This window comes from Rhodamnia argentea, chromosome 8 (assembly GCF_020921035.1).
Source record: "Rhodamnia argentea isolate NSW1041297 chromosome 8, ASM2092103v1, whole genome shotgun sequence".
Lineage (NCBI taxonomy): Eukaryota > Viridiplantae > Streptophyta > Magnoliopsida > Myrtales > Myrtaceae > Rhodamnia > Rhodamnia argentea.
In genome coordinates this window covers 3,045,288-3,071,254 of record NC_063157.1, presented here as the reverse complement: position 1 = coordinate 3,071,254, position 25,967 = coordinate 3,045,288, and the positions used below count along the sequence as shown (strand labels likewise).

The following is a 25,967-nucleotide window of genomic DNA, read 5'->3' as shown; positions in this document are numbered from 1 at the left end:
GTACTACATTTTTATATTAATATTTAAATTAATTCGGTACTTTTTCTTGACAGTTTGAGCTCCTCATTCGGTGCGTGCGCTCTCTCGATAATTTGAGGTAAATTTCTTTTTTATTATTTTTTACGGTTTCGTAAGTGTAGATTTATTTATGTGATTGTTATTTATATCCGAATCATGTATGTTACATATAGGTTATTAGTAAATTTTTTTAAATTGTTGTGAATGTAAATATTGTTTTAAAAGTTTAAAATAAATTTTTAGGAAAATAACTTAAAAAAAGGGTTATCAGATAGCCAATACGAGAAGTGTGGACCGCATTTGACCCGATTAAAAAAAAATCAACGAGATTAGGGCGAATTTTTTTATTTACCCTATGTCGAAGTATGCTATCGTGTTCTCCTTCATGACTTTTTGTAGCGCTCTATTTAAAAAAAAATTTAATAGGTAGAGCCGTACTTGGAGACAGGGAAAATAAAAAAGTTTCGCCTAATGTGGTTAAATTTTTTTTGGACTCATTTTCACAATTATGTCCATATTCATTTTTAGGTTATCAGATGACCCGAGAATTGCATTCCGAATTTGACCCAGTGCAAAAAAATAATTTTTTAAAATAATTTGAAAATTCGGAAAAAGAAAATAAAAAAATTAAAAATTGATAAAAAAGCATAGAAAAGAAAAAAATAGGAAAAAATCATTGAAAATTTGAAGAATTCAATGCTGCAATGGTCACAATGACATGCCATGGAATATTATGGATATTTGGCCCCCGATTTTAAAAAAAATAAGAATTTTGCGGGTTTCTTTCCAATTTAATTTTTGTAAAAAAAGTATTTAGTAAATCAATTTATAAAAAAAATATTTACAAATTTGGGCCTCGTTCGGCCGTGGAAGAGTAAATGGCCACAATCAATTTTTTTTAAAAATAATTTAGTATATACTTTTTTTAAAAAATAAATTAGGAAAAAACCCCAATTTTGCCATTCTGGGAAAATCTCTAACAAAAAAATGAATAAAATTTAGAGAAATCCTGAAAAAGAGTAAATGGCCACAATCTACTGGTCATGGACTATTATTGATATTCGGCTCCCGATTTAAAAGAAAATAACAATTTTGGCATTTTGGGAAAATATGTCCCAAAAAAATAGGTAAAATTTCGAGAAATCCCGAAAAATAGTAAATGGCAAAATCAACTGGCCATGGAATATTATGGATATTTGGCCCCCGATTTTAAAAAAAATAAGAATTTTGCAGGTTTTTTTCCAAATTAATTTTTTTTAAAGTATTTACTAAATTAATTTATAAAAAAATATTTACAAATTTGGGCCTCGCTCGGCCGTGGAAGAGTAAATGGCCACAATCAAATTTTTTTTAAAATAATTTAGTAAATACTTTTTAAAAAAAAGAAATTAGGAAAAAATCTCAATTTTGCCATTCGGGGAAAATCTCTCCCAAAAAAATGAATAAAATTTCGAGAAATCCTGAAAAAGAGTAAATGGCCACAATCTACTGGTCATGGACTATTATTGATATTCGGCCCCCGATTTAAAAGAAAATAACAATTTTGGCATTTTGGGAAAATATGTCTCAAAAAAATAGGTAAAATTTCGAGAAATCCCGAAAAATAGTAAATGGAAAAATCAACTGGCCATGGACTATTATTGATGTTGGGCTGCCGATTTTAATAAAATAACAAATTTTCTCTTATGGGAAAATTTCTCGAAAAAAAAAAGGGTAAAATTTCGAGAAATCCCGAAAAATAGTAAACGGCCACAATTAACTAGGCAAATCCTTATTTCGGTAATTTGACTTTCCATGCTTTTGAAAATGAAGATTTTTCCCTTTTTGACAAATTGGCTCTGAATTTTTTTTTATTTCCCCATGCAAATCATTAGGAATATATGATACATTTATTTCATTTCATTTGATATATTAATTGTTATAATATTAATTTGTTAATGAGCTCGGGACAATGTTTACTTGAATTGTATGTGCGAAATAATTTGTAATTTTTTTATTTAGCGGAATGTCATCTTCATTAGTTGCGATTGTATACTTGGGAGGTAGAATAGTGCAAACGAGAATATGGACATGATTACGAAGGCGGACAATCTATCATGTTCGAGTTTGCAAACATATCAACATTTGATGAGTTACGTGCTACGATAGAGAGCGCGTTGAATATAACACCCAACCAAGTATATTCATAAGGCGATATATAGATTCCCGATTTTAACATCGAATTGTGTCATATACGACATCACGGAGGTGCGTGATGATGGTACCGTTAGGATGATCAAGCAATTTGCACTTGAGACCCGGTGCTACGGGGTTTTTACGGTTTTATGCAACTATAGCTGAAAACCAAGTGATAAATGATTCAGTTGAGGAAGGTTGTAATATCGATAAAGATGAAGTTGGCGTGCATAATCGATTACTTGGACCCTTATCATAATGATGATAATGATGGAGATGATAATGATGATAATGATGGAGATGATAACGATGAAGAAGATGATGAATGGATAGACAAGTGATGACAATGATGAGGAAGATATCGAAGGTGACAATATGGAGGCTTACTACAACACCCATTGTAGTAATCCCATATTGCCGTTGGTACATCCGCCGCCATATTCGAGAGATCGACTTTGATATGATGCAAGTCGATATAAGAGCCAAGCCGGGACGTATGTTATTTGATCCATCAAAAGAATTTGATGTTGGCATGTTATTTCCATCACGGGACGCGTTACGGTTGGTCATGAAAGAGTACTCTCCGATAAGAAATCGAGCTTTCGCAGCGATGTCACAAATAAGTCCCAATATGTGATAAGGTGTGGTAATTTGAATGGACCATGTGATTGGAGGCTCCGCGCGTCTAATAAAGCGGGTACCCTATTTTGGAAAATAGTTAAGTACAATGGGCCACACACATGTAGTCATCCTCAAATGTCACGGGATCATCGACAACTTGATCAGAGATACATATGCAGCCAGATAAAAGCAATGGTTACCGCCCAACCGGATATCAGAATCAAGGCACTCATGGCGGAGATTCAAGACAAGCTGCATTTCGAACCTACTTATCGTAAAACCTGGGCAGCTAAACAAATGGCGATTGCCGAAGCTTTTGGAGGATGGGATGAGTCGTACGGTATGTTGAGAAAGTTCATGACCGAAATGATGGTAAGGAATCCAGGTTCTTATTTTGTGATCGATGATCACATGAACATAGATCAAAGCTGCACCGTTTTCAACCGGATGTTTTGGACTTTCAAGCAAACGATTGAAGGCTTCGCAAGTTGTCGGCCTGTGATATTTGTTGATGGTACTCATTTGTACGGGAAATACCGAGGAACGCTCCTTGTAGCGGCCTCACTTGATGGCGACAACCATATATTCCCGTTGGCATTTGCTGTAGTCGATCGGGAAGATATTGATAATTGGAGTTGGTTTATGACTTTGTTGCGGACATATGTTACTAGTAGGGATAATATTTGTGTAATATCAGACAGACATATGGGGATTAAAAGAGCAATGGAGACAGTAGGGTGGCGTCCTCCATATGGCTACCACAGATATTGCGTTCGTCATCTTGTAAGCAACTATAACAGACAATTCAAAAATGCCGAAGGCAAAGCCCTTATTGAAGCGGCAGGTGAATTTTGAAATTTTAAAATTTGATGAAAATACGTATTGACAATAATTGAGAAGGAAATACTAATTATTATTGTAATATACAGCTTACGCGAATCAACAACGAAAGTTCGTGAGTATCATGAACGAAATTAGGGGTATGGATGCACGCACACCTGCATGGTGTGACCAGATTCCAAGGGACAAATGGACGAAGGCTTATGATGAAGGGAGAAGATATGGAGCGATGACAACAAATTTAGTTGAATCGATCAATGGCATGTTTGAAGGGTTATCGTGGTCTGCCAATAAAAGCTATGGTGGAGAAGATATTCTATCGGTTGGTCCACTATTTTGATACAATAAGAACAAAGTACAGGATGCAGAAGGACCAACAACATGTATTTACACATTTTGCTGGTCAAACACTCGGGGAAATTAGTCAACGTGCAAATAGGCACGAAGTTACATGTTTCGACTACGATGGAGGGATTTTCGAAGTTAAAGCTGGACGTGACGGATCAAGAGGATCGGGGGCCATAAACGAGATAGTGCGCCTAGACACGCGAACGTGCACATGTGGAAAATTTCAAGAGATTAAAATTCCATGTTCCCACGTAATTGCAGCATGTCAAGCATATGGAATTGATTACGAGCTATACGTAGATGAGTGCTACACGCTGGATAAAACTCTTCAGTGCTATCGGTATATGTTTTATCCGTTGGGGCATGTTGAGTACTGGTCCGAACTTGACGCACCGCCATTAGTACCGGACCCGAGACGCATTAGGAATAAAGGAAGGCCCCGTGCATCACGTATACGTAATGAGATGGACTGGAGGACACCGAGTTGTAGCAATTCTCGCATCCATTGCTCGATATGTGGGAAATCGGGGCATAATAGGAGTACTTGTACACACAGGTCGTGTTAACACGCGGGCCCGCCTATCGAGTTGAGAATCTCCGTGACTATCCTAACATTTTATATTATGAACTTATGAATCTATGTTGCTTGAAATGATATAGTATGAAGTCTAGTTCCACTTCTATATTAATTCTTGAATTGTTGTTGATGTATCGTCGTTTGGTTATTAATCGCTGTATATGACGCATTTTAGAATTGTTCGGAAGTAGTATTAGCCTACTAACGAATTAGGGTTGACTTATTGAGATGAAATCTCACATCGTTGTGGTACAACCTTTTCCAGACTCTAACCTCTAGCTATGCCGCCAAAGCGTTTTGGGGTAACGATGGATATTGATACGATCATCACCGAGTACTCGGTAGGCGAAGATAAGGTCTACCTTAGGAAGGGAAGCATAGTTTGGGTCGATGAAGGGAGCGAGTCTTGGATCCCACATACCTTTGAAGCTTGGTTCTATAAAGAGGGAGAAGTAGAACATGGACCGCTTAGGACTTTTGAGATACCTCATGGTATTATTCCGGGCTGGTGTAATAATAGACCCGCGGACGGTGAAGTGCTCAACCCCGAGCCCAAGCCTGAAGGTGAGCAATCGGAGTCCCCCAAACCCCCTGCAGATGATCGGATCGTCGAGCCCTCCGATGCAGACGTTGCCCCTGGAGAACCATCCGAGTCCGAGCCCGAGATGGAGGACGAGTCCGAGCCCGAGATGGAGGACGAGTCCGAGCTCGAGATGGAGCACGAGTCTGACCCCGAAGAAGCTGAAGAGTGAGACGCATTTACGGATTACGACCCGCTAGCCGATGAGGACTTATCCGAGAATAGTGGCCCGACCTCGTTGTGTAGCTATATTATCTACCTTTTTATGCCCTCGTAGGATTGCGTTCGTATTTGGACACGTCTGTGGGATTTCTTTTGGTAGTTTTTTGTTGTAAGCTTCGAACCTCGTATTGCTGTATCCCTTTTCGTTGAACTCGTTGTGTAATTTGGTTTTCAGTTATGTGATGTTTGTTTTTATGATATCCTGGATCATCTTGCTTCGTTGCATTCGAGTTTTGTTTAGGCGTCCGCATGTGCATTTTATTTCGCAATTTCGGATTTTTATATATTAATTTATTGTGATGTTATAATATCACAGTTGCACGATATTTATTCATTGCTTCTATTCCATATGTACATTAGATATGTCAATTTAATGATGGAGATAATATGACAATTGTAGATATGGCACAAAGGACTCATATTCAGCCGGGACCTCGGGATGATTCACTACTTACACGACAGGCCCGACATAGATCGGAGACCGTATGGAACGCTCGGGTAATTGAGAAATTTAGTAGTTCATTTGCCATTCGTAACCCCAATATCAAAATTGCTACTAACAGTTCATATCACATTTCACAGGCAGATGAAAATGCACTCCTTAGATGTCGGCGATCCATGTTGCACGTGGATGAACTTGATGAACGCATACTCCCGTATCTTCAAGCTTCGGGATTTTATGGAGTTTATATGATGGGGTATTTTCAGTTAGATTGGCATTTGATTACTGCGTTGGTCGAGCGGTGGAGACCCGAGACCCACACCTTCCATATGCCGGAAGGTGAATGTACGATTACGCTTGAGGATATAGCGGTGATCACAGGGCTGCCCATAGATGGACGTGTAGTTACCGGCCGTACTGATTTTAACCGGGGCACTCTCTGTGATGATCTACTTGGTGCTCGTCCGCCTAATTTGCGTGGGACGCAGATAAACTTAAGTTGGCTGAGAGAACACTTTGATGATCTCCCTCCGGATGCCGATGACGTTATGATAGTACAACATGCTAGGGCGTTCATTCTCCGTTTAATTGGAGGATGCATTTTTTCGGATAAATCGGGGGCACGAGCTAGTTTACTATTTCTTCCACTGTTGGCGGACCTCAACAACCCTACGCAAAGATGCTTAGGGTTCAGCAGCGCTTGCATGGTTATATCGGGAGCTATGTAGTGCAACCGATCCATCAAAACATCAAATTGGAGGTGCCCTACATGTATTGCAGATTTGGGCATGCGAGCGCTCCGGATGTGTCACCCCATCCTTGGCAGATCGTGATCCTTTAGAAGATGCACCTCTCGGTAGTCGGTAAGTGATCTATTATTTTTTTAGTTCATCAGTCATTAATTTTTTCCAGTGCGTATAATATATGAAAATCTCATTTTTTTTTATGCAACTGGAGTCAAGGCCTACCGACAACGGAGGTCCCTACACATACGTTGCCACATTTACGCTATCAACTTGATAGAATGGGATCAGAAGACGTAAGTAATGATAGCAACCAACAAGTTTAATATAATTTTAGCTTATATATTGATTATTGATTTAATTTAATATGTTTTATTACCATACCAGATTATTTGGGAGCCATACCCCAATGACATTCTGGAGGCTCTACCATATTATCGCCGGCGGGGACAAGATAGTTGGAGGGCTCGTGTCCCACTCATCCATTCTTGGATAGTTGAGTGGTATTATCCAGATCGGGTACTTCGTCGGTTCGGTATGCAGCAGCCAATACCTACTCGTCCGCGTGATCATACCGCGTTGCATGATATTGAATTAAGGCCGAGTTGGCAAGGATTGGGTAGGTAAACACGGACGGTGCATTGATATGTGGGACCGTCGTGTCGATTACATTGTCAATGGTGATCCCAACGGAGGCACTTCACTATCATTCGGGATATATGAAGTGGTACCGTAGACATACCCGGAGGTGGATTTCTATTCCGGGGGCCGCAATGGGTGTAACGGTTCGTGCAAATGCTTTCAATTTGATTCATTAATTATTTTTTAGTAACGTGATCTATTATCATTTCATAACTTTTGTTAATTTTGATATCATTATCGGGGTGATGGCGTTGAACAAATTTTGCATATCATACATAATGTCAACCCATCTCGTCAATCTGGGCAGGTATGGGGAATATAGCTAGGGCAATGCTATACGCTCGGAATGAGGAAAGACGGCTAACAATGATGCCACCGCCCCAACCGAGAACTACAAGAAGACCCGTTGGACCGCGGGATGATGACCCTCCCGAGACCGTTTCAGCCAATGCGGAGGGCTACTCGAGATCATCCAAGTGGTCATGTCGTCCCCTATCCCTTGGAGTATCATACGACAGATTTCACTCCGGGGTTCACTCCGGGGTTTGCTCGATCAGATTTCACTCCGGGGTTCACTCTAGGATTTCGCCGGTCAGATTTCACTCCGGGGTTCACTCCAGGATTTCGCCGATCCGATTTCACTCCCGGGGTTCTCACGGTTTGCAGGCCCATCTCACGGGGGATCCGATTTTCAATATCCCGACAATACACTGCTGCAGACTCCATCTACTTCTGCCGAGCCTTATGGATCCGATTTCTCTCCTTTTTCTCAATACCCTCATACAGTAGGATATGTACCATCCGGACGGGGCATATTTGCGGAAGATATGCCTTCGTCATCCACACATCCTAGTCATCCGGATTCTCGTCCTCGACGTCCGTACAATACTAGACTTCCCGAACAACGGAGACGACCTACTTGCGGAACAGGAGGTCATAGAGGAGGACAACATCATTAGTATATGTAATTACGGTTGACGATTGTTATATATTATGAAAATCTCATTTTTTTCATATATCTTACCAATTTTATTTTATGAATACTTTCAATTAATTACATAATTACAATATTGTTTATTAATTATATATCTTAATAAATTTTAACATTAATTACAACATATTTTTTTTATATATCTTACCAACTTTTTTTCATTTCGTATTTTTTAAATTATTGATACTTATATTAAGTATTGAGATTTTCATAATTTCTAAAAATCCAAAATTACAAAGTCGCAATTAAAAAATCCCCAAAATACTAAAAAAATAGAAAAACCCATCTAGACAATCCCCAATCGCAAAAATCCATCGTTCATCACCGCCAACGGCAATGTATATTGATTAAGACGCCGTTTCCCTTCGATCGACCGAATTTGAGCCCGATCCGATATCGTCGACCCTATCCGCCGGTTGTTGACACATCACCATTTCACCTTCCGGTTGGATTTATGTCTGTCCAATATATGAATATATTATGAAAATCTCATTTTTTTTTTTCATATATCTTACCAATTTCATTTTATGAATATTTTAAATTAATTACATAATTACAAGAAAAACGGCGTTTTTTTAGGAAAAAGCCGGGCTTTTCTTTTTGTGTGGGACAAAGGCTGTTTTCCTTGTCAATTTTGCATTTTTCTCCCATCGGTGCTACTTCTTGATATCAAATGAACCCTCTTTTCCCTCTTTCCTCTTCTTTCAATCTTTTTAGCCGACTGAATTGCATAATTACAATATTATTTATATGAATATTTTACCAATTTTATATTATGAATATTTTCAATTAATTTCATATATTGTTAAATATGTCTTGAATTTTATGTACCCGGTCCGGTTTATCACCCGACTCGACATATTTTTGTGCGGCCCATAAAGTGGAGGAAAAATTGAGATTTAGTTCATCATGCGGAGAATTGGGCCGATAGGCTCAACTCGGAGCAAGCGAACAAATCTCTTTTGCGGTGCAAACAGATTTGCGTGCGGGTTCGGGGGCAAAGCCCCCGAGAAATTCTTTTTTGTGCCCTATTTTTTATACTGCAGGTAGAGTTTCTTTTCGTTTGCTATTGAAGATTTTCCTTATGTGAGACGAGTGAGCCGTGTACTTTTGTTCGATCGAAAATCGACTTACGTAATCTATACTCTCCTTGATCATAGTGCAATTTCGTTTTGCCTCATCCGTGGACGTAGATCACCTTAATCGAACGACATAAATCCTTGTGTTCTGTGTTCGTTTTCGCATTTGTTTTTTCAACATATATCTTACCAATTTTTTTTTATGAATATTTTCAATTAATTACATAATTACAACATTATTTATGAATTATAGATCTTAACAATTTTTTCTATTAGTTATTACTAATATAACATGTTAAAAAAATACGATATAAACTAAATATTATAAATATAAATAATTAAAACACTTAAAAAGGAAAAAAAAAAAAAAGCCGTGGGCCGGGGGTCCATTGCCCGGCCGCTCGGCGGCCATGGCCGCCGAGCGGGCAGGCGGGGCCCACCGCCCGGCCGCTCAGCGATTGGGCTGCCGAGCGGGTGGCTGGGCCCACCGCCCCGCCCGCTCGGCAATTGGGCCGCCGAGCGGGCAGGCCGGGCCCACTCCCAGCCCGCCCGGCCGCCGAGCGATCCTTGCTCGGCGGCCCGGCTGCCGAGCGGGTCTCCCTCGGCAACTCCACCGCCGAGCGAGACCCAAATCGGTAAATATTTATTTTTAAAAAATATTTTCGTAAATATTTAATTTAAAAAAATTAAATTGAAAAAAAACCCAATTAATGCTCCCGAGGTCAATGTATAGTCTTCTTGTCCCATAAAGAAGGTCCTTGACGTGGACCCAAGAAAGTTGATAAATAAAAAAAGTAAAAGAATTAATGAATGCGGTTTTACTTTTTACAGTCCCATTCCAAAAGAGATTATTACTAACAACCGAATGCCAGGATGGAGATGTTTATAATAAATAGATAAATGTACACGCGCACACCGGAACAACTCTATCGATCCACCACAAACATCATTGTTTCTTCCTTCTATCTATGCTAAGGAAACAAGAATCAACATCACCATCCTGAAGATATGTCTATGTTCCCAATTAAAAGCCTTCACGTTGTAAAATTAGATGAGATTGTACACATCTGAAATGGCAAAATCTGCAAATTGTAATTGTTGAAAAAGACAAGTGATAAATGCATCATGTTCATGCACATGCAAGGACAAGGTCACGTGGAGCATTTGCATGTTGTAAAGAAAACAAGGTACCTAGTCACATGGACCATTCAAAGCTAGACATTTAATGCCACCAAATTAATCAACCATCCAATCCCAGTTAGGAGGAGGACGAATGCGAACCAAAAGGGACAGAAAATGACGAAGCAAATGTGTAACAGACGCATACACAGACAACTTAATAAGCTGAGGAAGGTCCACCCACATTTGTATCACTGAAGAAGAACCATGAGGTGAGCAAATGTGGGCCAAAATATGATTTACAATAAGGTTGAACTAATTATCGCGGTTGGCATTGTAAAAATATTGTGTAGTGAAGACTTTCAGTGCTCGTCATCAACATGGATGTCATTTTGAATATTCTATATAGGTCAACAATGTTGTACTCTTTGCAAACAATGCACTTAAGCTTGAAGATTTTTCTGACTTTTGAAAATTTGATAAGTGTTTGAAGCCATAGTACACAGATTACATGATTCTCTAGGATTCCCACAAAATGTATTTTGCCAATCACTTGGAACTTTTCCGTTAAACCATATAAGATTCATCAACCAAAGTCTTGGTATAATATACATATGCGAAACGATGAAATCTATACAAATTAATTGCTGAAAAAGACTTGTCATAAATGCATGATTTTCGTGCAAACGTACGTACATAATTCAAAAGTCACATGGAGCATTTTCGCGTTGAAATGGAAACAACGCCCGTACTAACATGGACCACTCAAAGCTTGACTTTCGATGCCACCAAATGAGTCAAGCCAGCGTCCTTGTCTGTCGACAAATGCGAACGAAAGGGGCCACAAAATGACAAAGCAAATGTGTTCCACGCACATACGAACACAGCTTAATTAGCTGAGGAAGGTCCGCCCACATTTGTATCACTGAAGATGAACCATGAGGTGACAGCAAATGTGGTCCAAAATATAACTTGGAGTAAGGTCGAATTAATTATCACAGTTGGCATGTCAAAAGGATTGTCTAGCTAAGTCTTTCAATACTCATCGTTATTGTGGATGTCATCGTATTCTTTGCAAAACATGCACTTAAGTTTGAAGATTTTTCTGACTTTGGCAATTTGATAAGTATTCGAAGCCATAGTACACTGATTACATGATTTCCAAGGACTTCCAAAATGTGTATTTTATCAATCAATTGGAACTCTTCCGTCAAACCATATAAGATTCATTAACCTAAGTCTTTCATCGTGTTCAACAGAATGAACAATACCATTCGCAGACAAGGATTTTGTGGCTCAGTATCCGGTACGTTTACAAATCAAGTCTAGAACTTTGGTTTGACAAAGTTTCATTCTGAATGTTATCCAAAAGAATAAAAATCGTAACCCATGCATCAAACCATATAATCGGCCCAACTTGATTCGCCAATTTTTCAATTGATTTTCCAGCTTTTATTTGTCTACTTTTCAAACCGTTAAAATTACCGACTCTTTTTTGGAATTATCAAGATTAAATAGAGTGATTGCTAATATTTTTTCGATTGAGTTACCAATAGTTTTGCTCTACCAACTCCTATTTGGATTGGTTACGACGTTTACTTCTTTTTCTTTACCAACTTCTCTTATCTCTAATCAGAAAAAATGTTTAATTTTTTGCCCACTTTTAATTGCCCCTCTTTCCAATAGTAAATTCCAACTATGATATCAAATTACCAACGTTTATTTTGGGTGACTAACTAACTTTTCTTTGACTAAGTTATCAACTAGTTTTGGGTTGCTAACTCTAATTTGAGTCACACCAACATTTTTTTCGCATATTCAATTTATCAACTTTGCTTATCCTTCACCAGCTCTTGTTTACCTCACTTACCAAAATTTTTGCATGTATTCACTCTTTTTAGAAATTACTAATCTTAATTACACTAATTACAAAATTTTCTTCGATTTAGTTACCGACTAGTTTTGTATATACCAACTCTTATTTCACTTAGTTTCCAACCTTTATGTCAAAATTATAGTCTTCTTGTCCCATAAAGAAGGTCCTTGACGTGGACCCAAGAAAGTTGATAAATAAAAAAAAAGTAACAGAATTAATGAATGCGGTTTTACTTTTTACTGTCCCATTCCAAAAGAGATTATTAATAACCAACCGATTGCCAGGATGGAGATGTTTATGATAAATAGATAAATGTACGCGCGCACACCGGAACAACTCTATCGATCCACCACAAACATCATTGTTTCTTCCTTCTATCTATGCTAAGGAAACAAGAATCAACATCGCCATCCTGAAGATATGTCTATGTTCCCAATTAAAAGTCTTCACGTTGTAAAATTAGATGAAATTGTGAACATCTGAAATGACAAAATCTGCACATTGTAATTGTTGAAAAAGACAAGTGATAAATGCATCATGTTCATGCACATGCGAGGACAAAGTCACGTGGAGCATTTGCATGTTGTAAAGAAAACAAGGTACCTAGTCACATGGACCATTCAAAGCTAGACATTTAATGCCACCAAATTAATCAACCATCCAATCCCAGTTAGGAGGAGGACGAATGCGAACCAAAAGGGACAGAAAATGACGAAGCAAATGTGTAACAGACGCATACACAGACAACTTAATAAGCTGAGGAGGGTCCACCCACATTTGTATCACTGAAGATGAACCATGAGGTGAGCAAATGTGGGCCAAAATATGATTTACAATAAGGTTGAACTAATTATCGCAGTTGGCATTGTAAAAATATTGTGTAGTGAAGACTTTCAGTGCTCGTCATCAACATGGATGTCATTTTGAATATTCTATATGTCAACAATGTTGTACTCTTTGCAAACAATGCACTTAAGCTTGAAGATTTTTCTGACTTTTGCAAATTTGATAAGTGTTTGAAGCCATAGTACACAGATTACATGATTCTCTAGGATTCCCACAAAGTGTATTTTGCCAATCACTTGGAACTTTTCCGTTAAACCATATAAGATTCATCAACCAAAGTCTTGGTATAATATACATATGCAAAACGATGAAATCTATACAAATCAATTGCTGAAAAAGACTTGTCATACATGCATGATTTTCGTGCAAACGTACGTACATAATTCAAAAGTCACATGGAGCATTTTCACGTTGAAATGGAAACAACGCCCGTACTAACATGGACCACTCAAAGCTTGACTTTCGATGCCACCAAATGAGTCAAGCCAGCGTCCTTGTCTGTCGACAAATGCGAACGAAAAGGGTCACAAAATGACAAAGCAAATGTGTTCCACGCACATACGAACACAGCTTAATTAGCTAAGGAAGGTCCGCCCACATTTGTATCACTGAAGATGAACCATGAGGTGACAGCAAATGTGGTCCAAAATATAACTTGGAGTAAGGTCGAATTAATTATCACAGTTGGCATTTCAAAAGGATTGTCTAGCTAAGTCTTTCAGTACTCGTCGTCATCGTGGATGTCATCGTATTCTTTGCAAAACATGCACTTAAGTTTGAAGATTTTTCTGACTTTGGCAATTTGATAAGTATTCGAAGCCATAGTACACTGATTACATGATTTCCAAGGACTTCCAAAATGTGTATTTTATCAATCAATTGGAACTCTTCCGTCAAACCATATAAGATTCATTAACCTAAGTCTTTCATCGTGTTCAACAGAATGAACAATACCATTCGCGGACAAGGATTTTGTGGCTCAATATATGTAGAGGTGGCCAAATGGACCCATGGGCCCGGAACCGACCCGTTGACCGGGCCCACGGTTCCAACCCGGTTTTATAAAAAAAAAAAAAAAAGGAAGTAAGTTGAGTGAAAAGAGCACTTGGGCTTTGGAACCGGCGGTTCCGAACCGGAACCGGAACCAGCCCGGAACCGGAACCGGCTCTTCAAGGGCCGGTTCTGGTTCCACCTTTTTTTGGAACCGGAACCGCCGGTTCCGTTGAACCGGCCATCTGGTACGTTTACAAATCAAGTCTAGAACTTTGGTTTGACAAAGTTTCATTCTGAATGTTATCCAAAAGAATAAACATCGTAACCCATGCATCAAACCATATAATCGGTCCAACTTGATTCGCCAATTTTTCAATTGATTTTCCAGCTTTTATTTGTCTACTTTTCAAACCGTTAAAATTACCGACTCTTTTTTGGAATTATCAAGATTAAATAGAGTGATTGCTAATATTTTTTCGATTAAGTTACCAATAGTTTTGCTCTACCAACTCCTATTTGGATTGGTTACGACGTTTACTTCTTTTTCTTTACCAACTTCTCTTATCTCTAATCAGAAAAAAAGTTTAATTTTTTGCCCACTTTTAATTGCCCTTCTTTCCAGTAGTAAATTCCCACTATGATATCAAATTACCAACGTTTATTTTGGGTGACTAATTAACTTTTCTTTGACTAGGTTACCAACTAGTTTTGGGTTGCCAAATCTAATTTGAGTCACACCAACATTTTTTTGGCAAATTCAATTTATCAACTTTGCTTATCCTTCACCAGCTCTTGTTTACCTCACTTACCAAAATATTTGCATGTATTCACTCTTTTTAGAAATTACTAATTTTAATTACACTAATTACAAAATTTTCTTCGATTTAGTTACTGACTTGTTTTGTATATACCAACTCTTATTTGACTTAGTTTCCAACCTTTATGTCAAAATTATAGACTTCCCTCATAACTAACAAAAACATATTCCTTGCATGTTTTACCAACTTTTATTTATCATCTTATGAGCGTCTTAAATTTGCGAACTAGTATATGAAATTATCAACATTTATTTGAGTGATGGGTGAGCCTCTTGAAATACTTAATTAATGCTCTCGACATCAATGTATAGTCTTTATGTCCCATAAAGAAGGTCCTTGACGTGGACCCAAGAAAGTAGATAAATAAAAAAAAGTAAAAGAATTATTGAATGCGGTTTTACTCTTTATTGTCCCTTTCCAAAAGAGATTATTAATAACAATCCATTGCCAGGATGGAGATGTTTATGATAAATATATAAATGTACACACGCACACCTGAACAACTGTATAGATCCACCGCAAACATCATTGTTTCATCCTTCTATCTAAGCTAAGTAAAACAAGAATCAATATGACCATCCTGAAGATATGTATGTGCTCTCCAATTAAAAGTCTAAAATTAGATAAGACTGTGAAGATCTAAAATGACGAAATCTACACATTGTAATTGTTGGCAAAGACTAGTGATAAATGCACGACGTTCATGCACATGCGAAGACAAAGTCACGTGGAGCATTTGCATTTTGTAAAGAAAACAAGGTACCCAGTCACATGGACCACTTAAAGCTAGACATTTAATGCCACCAAATTAATCAACCATTCAATCCCAGTTAGGAGGACGACGAATGCGAACCAAAAGGGACACAAAATGACAAAGCAAATGTGAAAAACACACACACACGGAGAGACTGCTTAATAAGCTGAGGAAGGTCCACCCACATTTGTATCACTGAAGATGAACCATGAGGTGAGCAAATGTGGGCGAAAATATGAATTGCAATAAGGTTGAACTAATTATCACAGTTGGCATTGTAAAAATATTGTCTAGTGAAGTCTTTCAGTGCTCGTCATCAACATGGATGTCATTTTGAATATTCTATTTATGTTAACAATGTTCAACTCTTTGCAATCAATGCACTTAAGCTTGAAGATTTTTCTGACTTTTTGCAAATTTGATAAGTGTTTGAAGCCACAGTACACAGATTACATGATTCTCTAGGATTCCCACAAAATGTATTTTGTCAATCACTTGAAACTTTTCTGTTAAACCAAGTAAGTTTCATCAACCAAAGTCTTTCATTGTGTTTGTTGGGAAACGGATTCCCTTACTAAATCAATCTAATTTGTAGAAAACATGCCCAATTGAATCACTTGAATCACCGATCGTGCAAAGTACATCACGAGAACGTACCTTATTTGTCACCGGTTAAAAGCCCCCTTATGCGATCTCGGAGTTTCGTCGTCGAGCGTCAATCGACAGATGATTTGGGAGGAGGGTTTTCTTTCTTGAATGAATATGGTTACTGAATGATAGGGAGGAAGAAGAAGTTTTGTATCGTTTGAAACAATGTGATTTTTCACGTTGGTTTCAAACGATAACTGTAAAGGGGGGGTGTTGTTGCCCACATGGGCGCACACCGTAATCCTGTGGACCCTATTCACCATTATCCAATATCTCCCACTCGGCCATGCAGGGCAAATAACTCTCATCCGCCCACCGAAAGCCAAATATAAAACTCATTTTACTTTCGCAAAGTTCATATTGGCAAATAACCCGTGCGACCAGCAAATTTTAAGAGCTCGTTGTCACATATCCGTTAGGAGTATATAACAGCTCAAAAATGGGCATAACCATAGATAGATTTCGGTATGTAGTACCCTAGATCGATCACTCACATACATATCTCTATCTTGATCTCATTCTAAAATACGACACGTTATATTCACAGTTATGATCATACAAAATAATCATAACTGACCAATTTGTGAATATAATCCATGACGTGACACAAATCTCTAAATCGATCTTCCTCATCCATTAGACCTCTTAATCTCATTTCAGCTTGTTTTTCTAGAAATGTCCCTTTAGATTAAATCAATTTCTTGACCATAGGTAACACTCTAAGATAGTGAACACTAAATAGAGATCTCGAGAATAACGAAGAGTTATGAGGGTACAAAAAATGAGGAATTTTATCCTCGAGAGTCTCACACGGCATAGAAAAGTTGAGATCTAAACTTTTGTCAACTCTCATTGGTCGACTATACATACGTAATATGAAATGCGTATTACGGTATTTTTCTCCTTCCCCATGGAGCGTATGTCTTTTCATTTTAATACGGTATAGATGATTACTTTTGACACACTTAGTGCCTTACTCGAGTTCATGTAACAACTTCAGCCAAAAAGTTTCCATCAGAACTCTCATCCGGCGTTGAAGACAGAAAAAGTGAGATATGTGGGTTATTTCACTTTCAAACATTATAATATGATAAGTCCTCATCTTAACATTCTGTTCGGGCGGCATTTATATATTTTTAAGCTTGAACTCTCAATTATCACCTGGATAATAAACTTAAAATTGCCTCATCTCTATTCAACACACAAGAAATAGAAGTGATTACCCGTGTGAGTGGGCTAATCTCATGTCCGTATGACATACCTTTTAAATACAATGCACCAAGCATTAACATGTATAAATATCAAATAGACTTTCATATTGACAAACAATATCATTAATCACTAATATTCAGGGGAAAATACAAATATTTAATACATCAATCTCGACGCAGTCCTAGAGTTTTTATATGATTTAAGAAAACATTTCTAGGAATTGGCTTAATTATAGGATCTGCTAACATACTATGCGTAGATACATATTGTAGGTTCACTTCCTTTCGTGCTACCATGTCCTTAACATAGTCATACTTAATGTCTATGTGTTTGGTCTTGCAATGAAACTTAGGATCCTTAGTATAGGCCATTGCTGCTCGACTATCACAATAAACCTTCACAAGTTTTACAGCATCTTTAGTAACACCCAAATGATCCAAAAATCTTTTAAGCCAAGTACTCTCCTGTGCTGCCGCTAATAATGCCACAAACTCGACTTCCATGGTGGATAAGGCTATACACTGTTGTTTCTTATTGCTCCACGATATGACGCCATTATTAAGTAAAAGCACATTTCCAGAAGTGGACTTCCTCTCATCCAAATCTCCTCCCCAGACAGCATCAATATAGCCTTCAAGGTGCAAATCACTTCCTCAATATGTCAGAGAGTAATTAGCGGTTACTTTCGGATACCTCGGGATTCTTTTAATAGCAATCCAATGTGCTTGACATGGAATAGATTGGTATCTACCGACCAATCCAACCGCATAGCAAATATCGAGTCCGCTACACATCATAGCGTACATGAGGCTTCCAACAAGACTAGCATATGGAACGTTTTTCATACGTTCTTATTCTTGTGGAGTCTTAGGACATATCCTTAGGCTCAATCCTTCACCTTTTGCAATAGGAGTATCAATAGGATTACAATCTTGCATACGAAATCGTTCAAGAACTTTATTAATATATGTCTCTTGTGAAAGAGATAGTAACTTTTTCGAATGATCTCTCGAAATCTTGACTTCGAGAATAACGTAGCTTCACCCATATCTTTCGTTTCAAAATTGGAAAATAACCATCTTTTAACTTTCATGACAAACTCCATATCACTTCCGGCAATCAGTATATCATCAACATATAATGATAAAATTACAAAATGACTCTTGGACCTTTCGATATATACGCAATTATCTTCATTGATCATATCAAAATCATAGGCCACAATGACATTATGAAAGCGTATATATCATTATCTTGAAGATCGCTTGAGGCCATATATCGATCTTAGAAGTCGACATACCTTTTGTTCTTGACCTTCTTTGACAAACCCAATGGGTTGTTCCATGTAGATCTCTTCTTCTAATTCTCCATTAAGAAAAGCAGTCTTTACATCTATCCGATGTAACTAAAGATCAAAACTAGCCACTATTGTCAGAATAAGGCAAATTGAGGTGAATCTAACCAGAGGAGAAAAAGTATCTTCATAATCAATTCCTTCCCGTTGGTTATATCCCTTCGCTACAAGGCGAGCCTTATATCTTTCAATCGAGCCATCAGCCTTACACTTTATTTTGAGAACCCATTTGTTGCCAATGGCTTTGCGTCCTTTAGGAAGATCAACCAATTCCCAAATATGGTTTGATTTCATTGACTCTATTTCTTCCTCTATTGATTTCTTCCATTTTTCCTTATCGGGGCAAGATAGAGCTTTATTCACATTTCTTGGCTTATCTTCTTCTAGTGGAGCTATCATGAAAGCTTCTCCTTCGATCTCAAAACGTCGACGAGGAACGCTTTTGCGACTAGTTCGTCGTGGAGAAGTTTGTACCTTAGGTACTTTACTTTCTGTTATGCTCCCACTCGGATCAAATAATGGAATCGATTCATCAAGTGGTTGCAATTGAGACCGATTGGTACTTAACCCCCCACTTCTCACATTGCTCCCACTTGGATCATTATATCCAGCCAGCTCCATTATTCGATCTAATGTCTCAAATAGGGAATAATCTTCACCTATTTCTCCCTTTCTTTGAAAATCATTCTCTAAGAATGTGATATCTCTAGATTCAAATTCAGTCATTCTTCCGCTTTCTTGTTCACCTATGAATACATATCCTTTAGAGTGTTCCGAGTATCTTATGAAGATACTCTTTTTGCCTCTTGGTCCTAATTTTTCATATTTATGTGAGGACTCATGAGTATAGGCAAGACAACCCCAAGGTTTGAGAAAGCTTAAATTAGGTTTTTGACCTGTCCACAATTCATATAGGGTAGAAGTGATCGATTTGGAAGGCACTCGGTTAAGCACATAGGCAGCGATTAATAAAGCATCGCCCCAAAAGGAAATCGGTAAATTAGCTTGTGCCATCACGAATCAAACCATTTCAAGTAGGGTTCTGTTTCGTCTTTCGGCAACACCATTTTGTTGTAGAGTGTATGGAATAGATAACTGTCTATCTATTCCCTTTCCATCACATAGATTTCTGAACTCATCAAATAAATATTCTCAACCTCGATCGGATCTCAAAGCTTTTATTTTCTTATCTAACCGATTTTCCACTAAGGTCATAAATTTCTCGAAGTAACTTAATGCTTCTGATTTATGAGAGACCGGATAGACATATCCATATTGAGTATAATCATCAATAAATGTGATGAAATATACAGCTACATGCCTTGCCCTTACATTCATTGGGCCACAGATGTTAGTATGGACTAGTTGCAAAGGAAATTCAGCTTTCGTACCCTTTCCAAATGGCTTTCGTGTTGTTTTCCCAACTAGGCAATATTCACGCACAGGCAATTCGACTTTTTCAATATTGCCTAATAAGTTGTCTTTGGCTAATCTATTCATTCTCTATTGGCCAATGTGACCAAGCCTAGTATGCCAAATATTCACATCATTTTCATTAGAATTAGAAGATGCAAATATGGAATAACACACATTCACAACAATATTTTCAATATCTAATACAATAAAGCCATTCATAAAGTAACTTGAACCATAAAATGTTGTATCTAACAACAAATCCATACCACTACTATGGAAATTCATATTGAAACCAAGTTTGATTAGCACCAATACGGATACTAAATTTCGACGAATCTCCGGAGCATACAAGACATCGTGTAGGAATAAAGTGCGTCCACCATGCATGTTAAATTGGCAAGTACCAATCCCTTTCACTTCCACTCTGGAATTATTTCCTACATAGATCCATTTCACTCCACTTGGAATTTGTCGAAATTCCACAAATGTACTTCTATCTCTGGCTACATGGTCCGTGGCGCCCGAGTCTACAGTCCACAAATGAAAAGATTCAGTCAAATATATAGAACTAAATACAAAACTGACACTTTTAAATGCGTCTAGGGTTTCTACCTTCTTCAGCTCACCACGATCGCGAGCGAAGTGACCCTTCTTGACACGATTATAACATTTCATCCTTGAAATGTTTTTCTTCACCGAACGTTTTCCTTTGCCATTCTTCAAAAACTTTGGTTTCTTACCGGATGGTTCCGCTCCTTTACCTGCCCTCTTTGTGAACTTGCTAGGATGTTTACGTTTGAAGCCCGAAGCTCCATGTGAGCTAGATCCAGCCACATAAACATCATAATGTACTTTGGCTGCCAAAAGGCGATCCTCTTCCAGTTCTAAGCAACGCATAGCATCTTCGAAGGTTTTCACACTCTCATTGTGGGTCGGGTTGACTTTCATATGCACCCAATTATGGGGCAAAGAGCGGATAACCGTATGCACCTGCTGTTCATCAGATAATATATGACCAGCATCTTTCGGTTCACTAATCATGTTTGACATCTTCCTCGGATGTACCCTTATATTATGCCCATGTGGCATCTTATATGTGTCAAACCCGATCGTGAGTCGTCTCGATTGAGTGACAAAGGTCTATCCAAATCTTGCCTTCAATGCATCCCACATATCCTTAGCATTCTCATGCTGTCTAAACTCTCGCATAATGTCATTATTCATGCTGCTCAGCAATGTAATGCGAGCAATTGAGTTCTTTTTTTTCCAGATAGCGAAGGCTACCTTGTCCCTTCTATGTTGTGCGGTGTTACCATCTTCCGGTTCGATCATGATAAGGTTTAGAGCTTCTAGTACCTCAAGCTCTTCCAACATATACTGGATTTTCATACTCCAGATTTCATAATTCTCTCCATTCAATTTCTCTCCTTTGTTGAGCTCAGCAACAATATTCTTTGATGCCGTTACCATAGTATCTGAATATTGAACATTTTGCATGATTTTAAGTCTATTTATGCAACAAATGCATTTGAATTTATGCATCTTGATTATATTGATATATGGTTTGAGAAAGGATTCCAAAATCAACGGTTCACTAAGTTCCCCATCATCATCTAGATATTATAATCTAAAAACCCCATATCAATATAATCATCCATATATGCTCATCATATAGTAAAAAAAATGAGCACTCCTACTCAGATATATACAACATCATTGTATTAAACATAAGACATGTTCATAACAGAATATGTAATTAAAAAATAATAATATCCACAATGAACATTGAATCAATAAAATCAAGTTCGCAAAAATAAATCCTAACCTAACTGTGCGACCTAAAAATTAATTTAGATTAATAGATTATTAGGTTAATTAGGTGAATTAACTAACCTAATACGGACTCTCCCAAGCCCTACCAATTCGCAACTCAGGTTTAATTTTTTTTTTAAGAGCCGCCACTAATCTTTTTTGGTAGGTAGATTAGATACCTAAATAAAGTGAGGGAGAATACTTTATTTTCTGCTAACCAGAGAAATTGAGTTCGGGGACTTGGTTACGTTAATTAAAAATTAACACCCTTTCGGTACAAATTTCATGAAAATGTCTTTTTGACTGGTTTATATGAATTGGATTTTTTTTTTGTTTCGCTTTTTTATTCGAATTTTTTTAACGAATTTGAACAAAATTAAACAAGAATGCCCATAATGTATCTTTAATTCCGAATATTCCAAATTTTCCAATAAATCTTCTCATTCTCGACGATCCGGGCCGGAGCGAGATTTTATCCGCTACATCCTCAAGGATTCGAGCCGATATACGAATAAATATATAGAAATACAACGTCCCTTCTCGCCAAAGGGCAGAATACGAATTTCTATATTTAAATCACCATCCCATCCCATAAGATCATGGGCGTGGCATGTGATCTACTTTTCCGATGGGACTAGGCACCACAGAGCATACATTATAGGCAATTTTGTTTAAAGATGTGCAAATATTTATTGAATTTTCGAAAAAATCCTTAGGGGATTCCGAAATTTTCAAGGAGATAAGCTCATATCCACAAAAGATTCACATATCTTTTAATTATTGGAAAGATTATCCTCTACAATTTTTCAAAGTATATTAGATAACTTCCTGAATTTTAAAGATGCATTCAATATCTCTAAAAAAAATCTGATTGAATCTTGAGTTATTTAAATATTCCGAAAATATATCAATATTCTAGATATGATTGCCTCAAAATCCAGTGTGATCTTATCCCTAAATGCTCTAATTTTTGAATTTTCCAAAGATCATCAGATTATGCACAAGCGCTCAAGATAAAGATCGTGGTTCAGATCCTTCGAAATTCGAAGCGCAAGATAATCAAAATCCAGAAATATACATCGATCGAAGATAACATGGTCAATATATCCTCAATTTCAAAAAAAGGGTTAAGGGATAAGACTTGCCAAATAAACAAATCAAACAAGCAATCTTCAGCATATTGACAGATCAAGCAAAAAGTCACCTATGATTAGAAAATCAAGTGCCAAAAAAGCATGATCATCGGCAAATAAACGACACGAGGGATAGCCGGATTAAACGTTAAACAACAGCGAACCTCGACCCTAAACAGCAGATGATTTTGACCATGAATAGCAATAAGTTTTTACATTTAACAGTAGTAGCTTTTGTCATTAAACCGTAGTAAGTTCCAAGATTTAACAGCATGCAAAAACATCCAAAACAGCAGAAATTTCCTTCCTAAAACAGTAGCAAAAACGTCCTAAAACAATGGTGATTTCAACGTGAAAACAATAGTGATTTCAGCAGGAAGATAGCAGCGAACCAGCATGAGAATAAAACGAATAGCAGCATTGAACAGAGGTGAAAACAACAGTAATTTCGTACCATTTATGGCAGTAAAAATCGGACATCAAACCATGGCGAATTTAGTATTAAACAGCATGAAATAGCGACTGTTTTTAATGTGAAAAGCAGCAAAGACAAGATAAAAAAATGCTTGAATCAAAGCTGAAGGCATACGAGGATTACCTTAGTTCGCGAGACAAAACTCGGACCGATTCAATGCAAAAACACCTATGGACAGCAACTTCGAACGCGTCTCATTCTCCTCTTCTCGCGCCCGCCCTTTCTCGGCCGTGTTTGCTCTTTTTTTCTTTTTTTTTTTTTTTTTGTGTGTGTTCCCTCACGTGTATCTCTCTTTTGGTTCTAAATTTTCTGGACCAGCCCCCTTTAACCCTAGGCATAAAGATCTATTTATAGAGAAAACTAGGGCTTTGAGTTGTAGGGTTTATTTTTGACAATCGGATTTGAGAAATAACGGTTATTGGATTGAAATTTCTACCCTTGATGGGCTTATTCTTCAGAATTTCGAAATTTAATCGGGGTAATTGGGTTTGGCCGAATTCCTCAGTTTAATGGACTTATATGCACGAATTTGAGGCCTAATCGGGCTTTAATTAATTAAACAAGTAATTAATTAAAGCCCCTTTCATTTAAAGAGCTAAAATGGGCTGATTTAGCCTTGCATTAAGCCCACACCCATAAAAAATTCAAAAATCCCTTTGGTGGTCAAAAAATTAATATTGATGTCGAGCTACACTCGCCTCCGACCTAGTTGTAGGACAGAAAATAAATATGCAATGCATGAAGATTTAATTTTTGTGACAATTATGGTTAATCCTCATTTTATGCTCATATAAATGATTCTCCGAAAATCAAAATTTAGGTGTCAACAGCTACCCCTCTTTGAATGGAAGCTCGTAGAGGTTTCGCTCAAAGACCAAATATTGCAACCTAAATTTTGCTAATGCGAGTGATAGTAATTTTTGGTGGGATTGAATACCATTTTTTATGTGAAATAAATGATGCATGAAATGTGAGATTGTAAATAACATATGAAATCTGCACATGGATCTCATATGAAAATACCTATTGTACCAAATACCTCATAATGCTAATGATTCCCTTAATTTCCAAGTTTCTGATGCGATGATCTTAAGGTGCTAGGCCCATCTGTTACTAGAGATTTCCCCCTGATGCAAGTCGATGCAAGATATGTGTGTCCTTCGAGATCACAAGAGCTACGTCATTATGAGTCGAAAGAAGTGAAATCAAGTTTACAAGAGCTACGTCGTTGTGAGTTGATAAAATGTCAAAATCGCCAATGCATATGTCTTCACGATTTGATAAAGGGGAACCAAAATCATAAGAGATACGTCATTATGATTTGGTTTGGATCAAAATCATGGGTGCTTATGTCGTCATGATTTGATAAAAGGGTCGAGAATCATAAGAGCTATGTCATTATGAGCCGCTAAAGGCCAAGATCACTAGTGCATATGTCTTTGTGACTCGAGACCGAAATCATAAGAGTTACGTCGTTATGATTTGATAAGATGTCAAGATTGTCGGTGCATATGTCTACACGACCCGACAGGAGAGGCATATTGCATGATTTGAACAATATTTGAGAGGAGTACCATCAAATGGAATCGATAAGTACGAATGGGGCATATATACCTGAATTGAATCGTAACAACTATCATCAGACGAGTTGTAAATTTGCAAAGTGGTTCAAAAAACTTACCTGGGTTCTCCGAACGAATAATCAAGGAACAAGGTAGATTGCTTGTATCGTACCTGTTTGATCACTTGAGATGACCATGATCAATTGTTAATACAACATGACACATCCTTAAATTCTTGAATTTTTTTTGTTTACATTGCAAAGCTTTCTATCGGGGATTTGTCAATAAGGAAATCAGTTTGATCCTTTTGACGAGTTTGATCAAATCGAATGAGGAACTGCAATCAAAAAGGACTTTTCGCTCACTCTCATGAAAAAGGTTTTGAAACCCGACCATTGATACAGGTAAGAGAAAACACTTAGAACTGTCATCATCACACTTGACAAGGGTCCGAGTATTCTCACAATCAGTATGACCGGACCAATCTATGAGGTCTTTTGCAAGGACCGTAATTCAGGTTTGGTCAAAGGGTTTATCAAAGGGGAGTCGTATGAGTCATTTTGGCTTTGAAATGAAATGAGATTCTTGTCACCTGCATCGGGTTTACAAGTCGGGAACCCCGCAAAATGAAGTAAAAATGATCTTGCTCGCACTTCTTTGAGCGATATTTA

At 37.6% G+C, this 25,967-nt stretch overlaps 2 protein-coding genes across 2 annotated transcripts in view; both read right to left on the bottom strand.

Annotated features, from left to right (window-relative positions):
• LOC115744778 (uncharacterized protein PHLOEM PROTEIN 2-LIKE A4-like) overlaps positions 1-25,967 on the bottom strand; it is a 162,236-nt gene that overhangs the window by 118,403 nt on the left and 17,866 nt on the right. The window lies entirely within an intron of this gene.
• LOC125316163 lies at positions 16,823-21,403 on the bottom strand. The gene is made up of 4 exons (XM_048283638.1): positions 21,076-21,403; positions 20,719-20,841; positions 17,940-18,175; positions 16,823-16,852 (listed from the first exon to the last, which is right to left on the bottom strand). Exons 1-4 carry the CDS (start codon positions 21,401-21,403, stop codon positions 16,823-16,825), a joined length of 717 nt encoding a protein of 238 aa, XP_048139595.1.

What these genes read in the sequence shown, in the direction of transcription:
- LOC125316163 (XM_048283638.1), bottom strand. Translation starts at nt 21,403, where the DNA reads ATGCCACATGGGCATAATATAAGGGTACATCCGAGGAAGATGTCAAAC. An exon ending in CAAGTTCACAAAGAGGGCAG is followed by an intron (nt 20,842 to 21,075) that starts GTAAAGGAGCGG and finishes TGTGGACTGTAG; the next exon opens with ACTCGGGCGCCACGGACCAT. An exon ending in ATGCTGTAAAACTTGTGAAG is followed by an intron (nt 16,853 to 17,939) that starts GTTTATTGTGAT and finishes GTCGTATTTTAG; the next exon opens with AATGAGATCAAGATAGAGAT.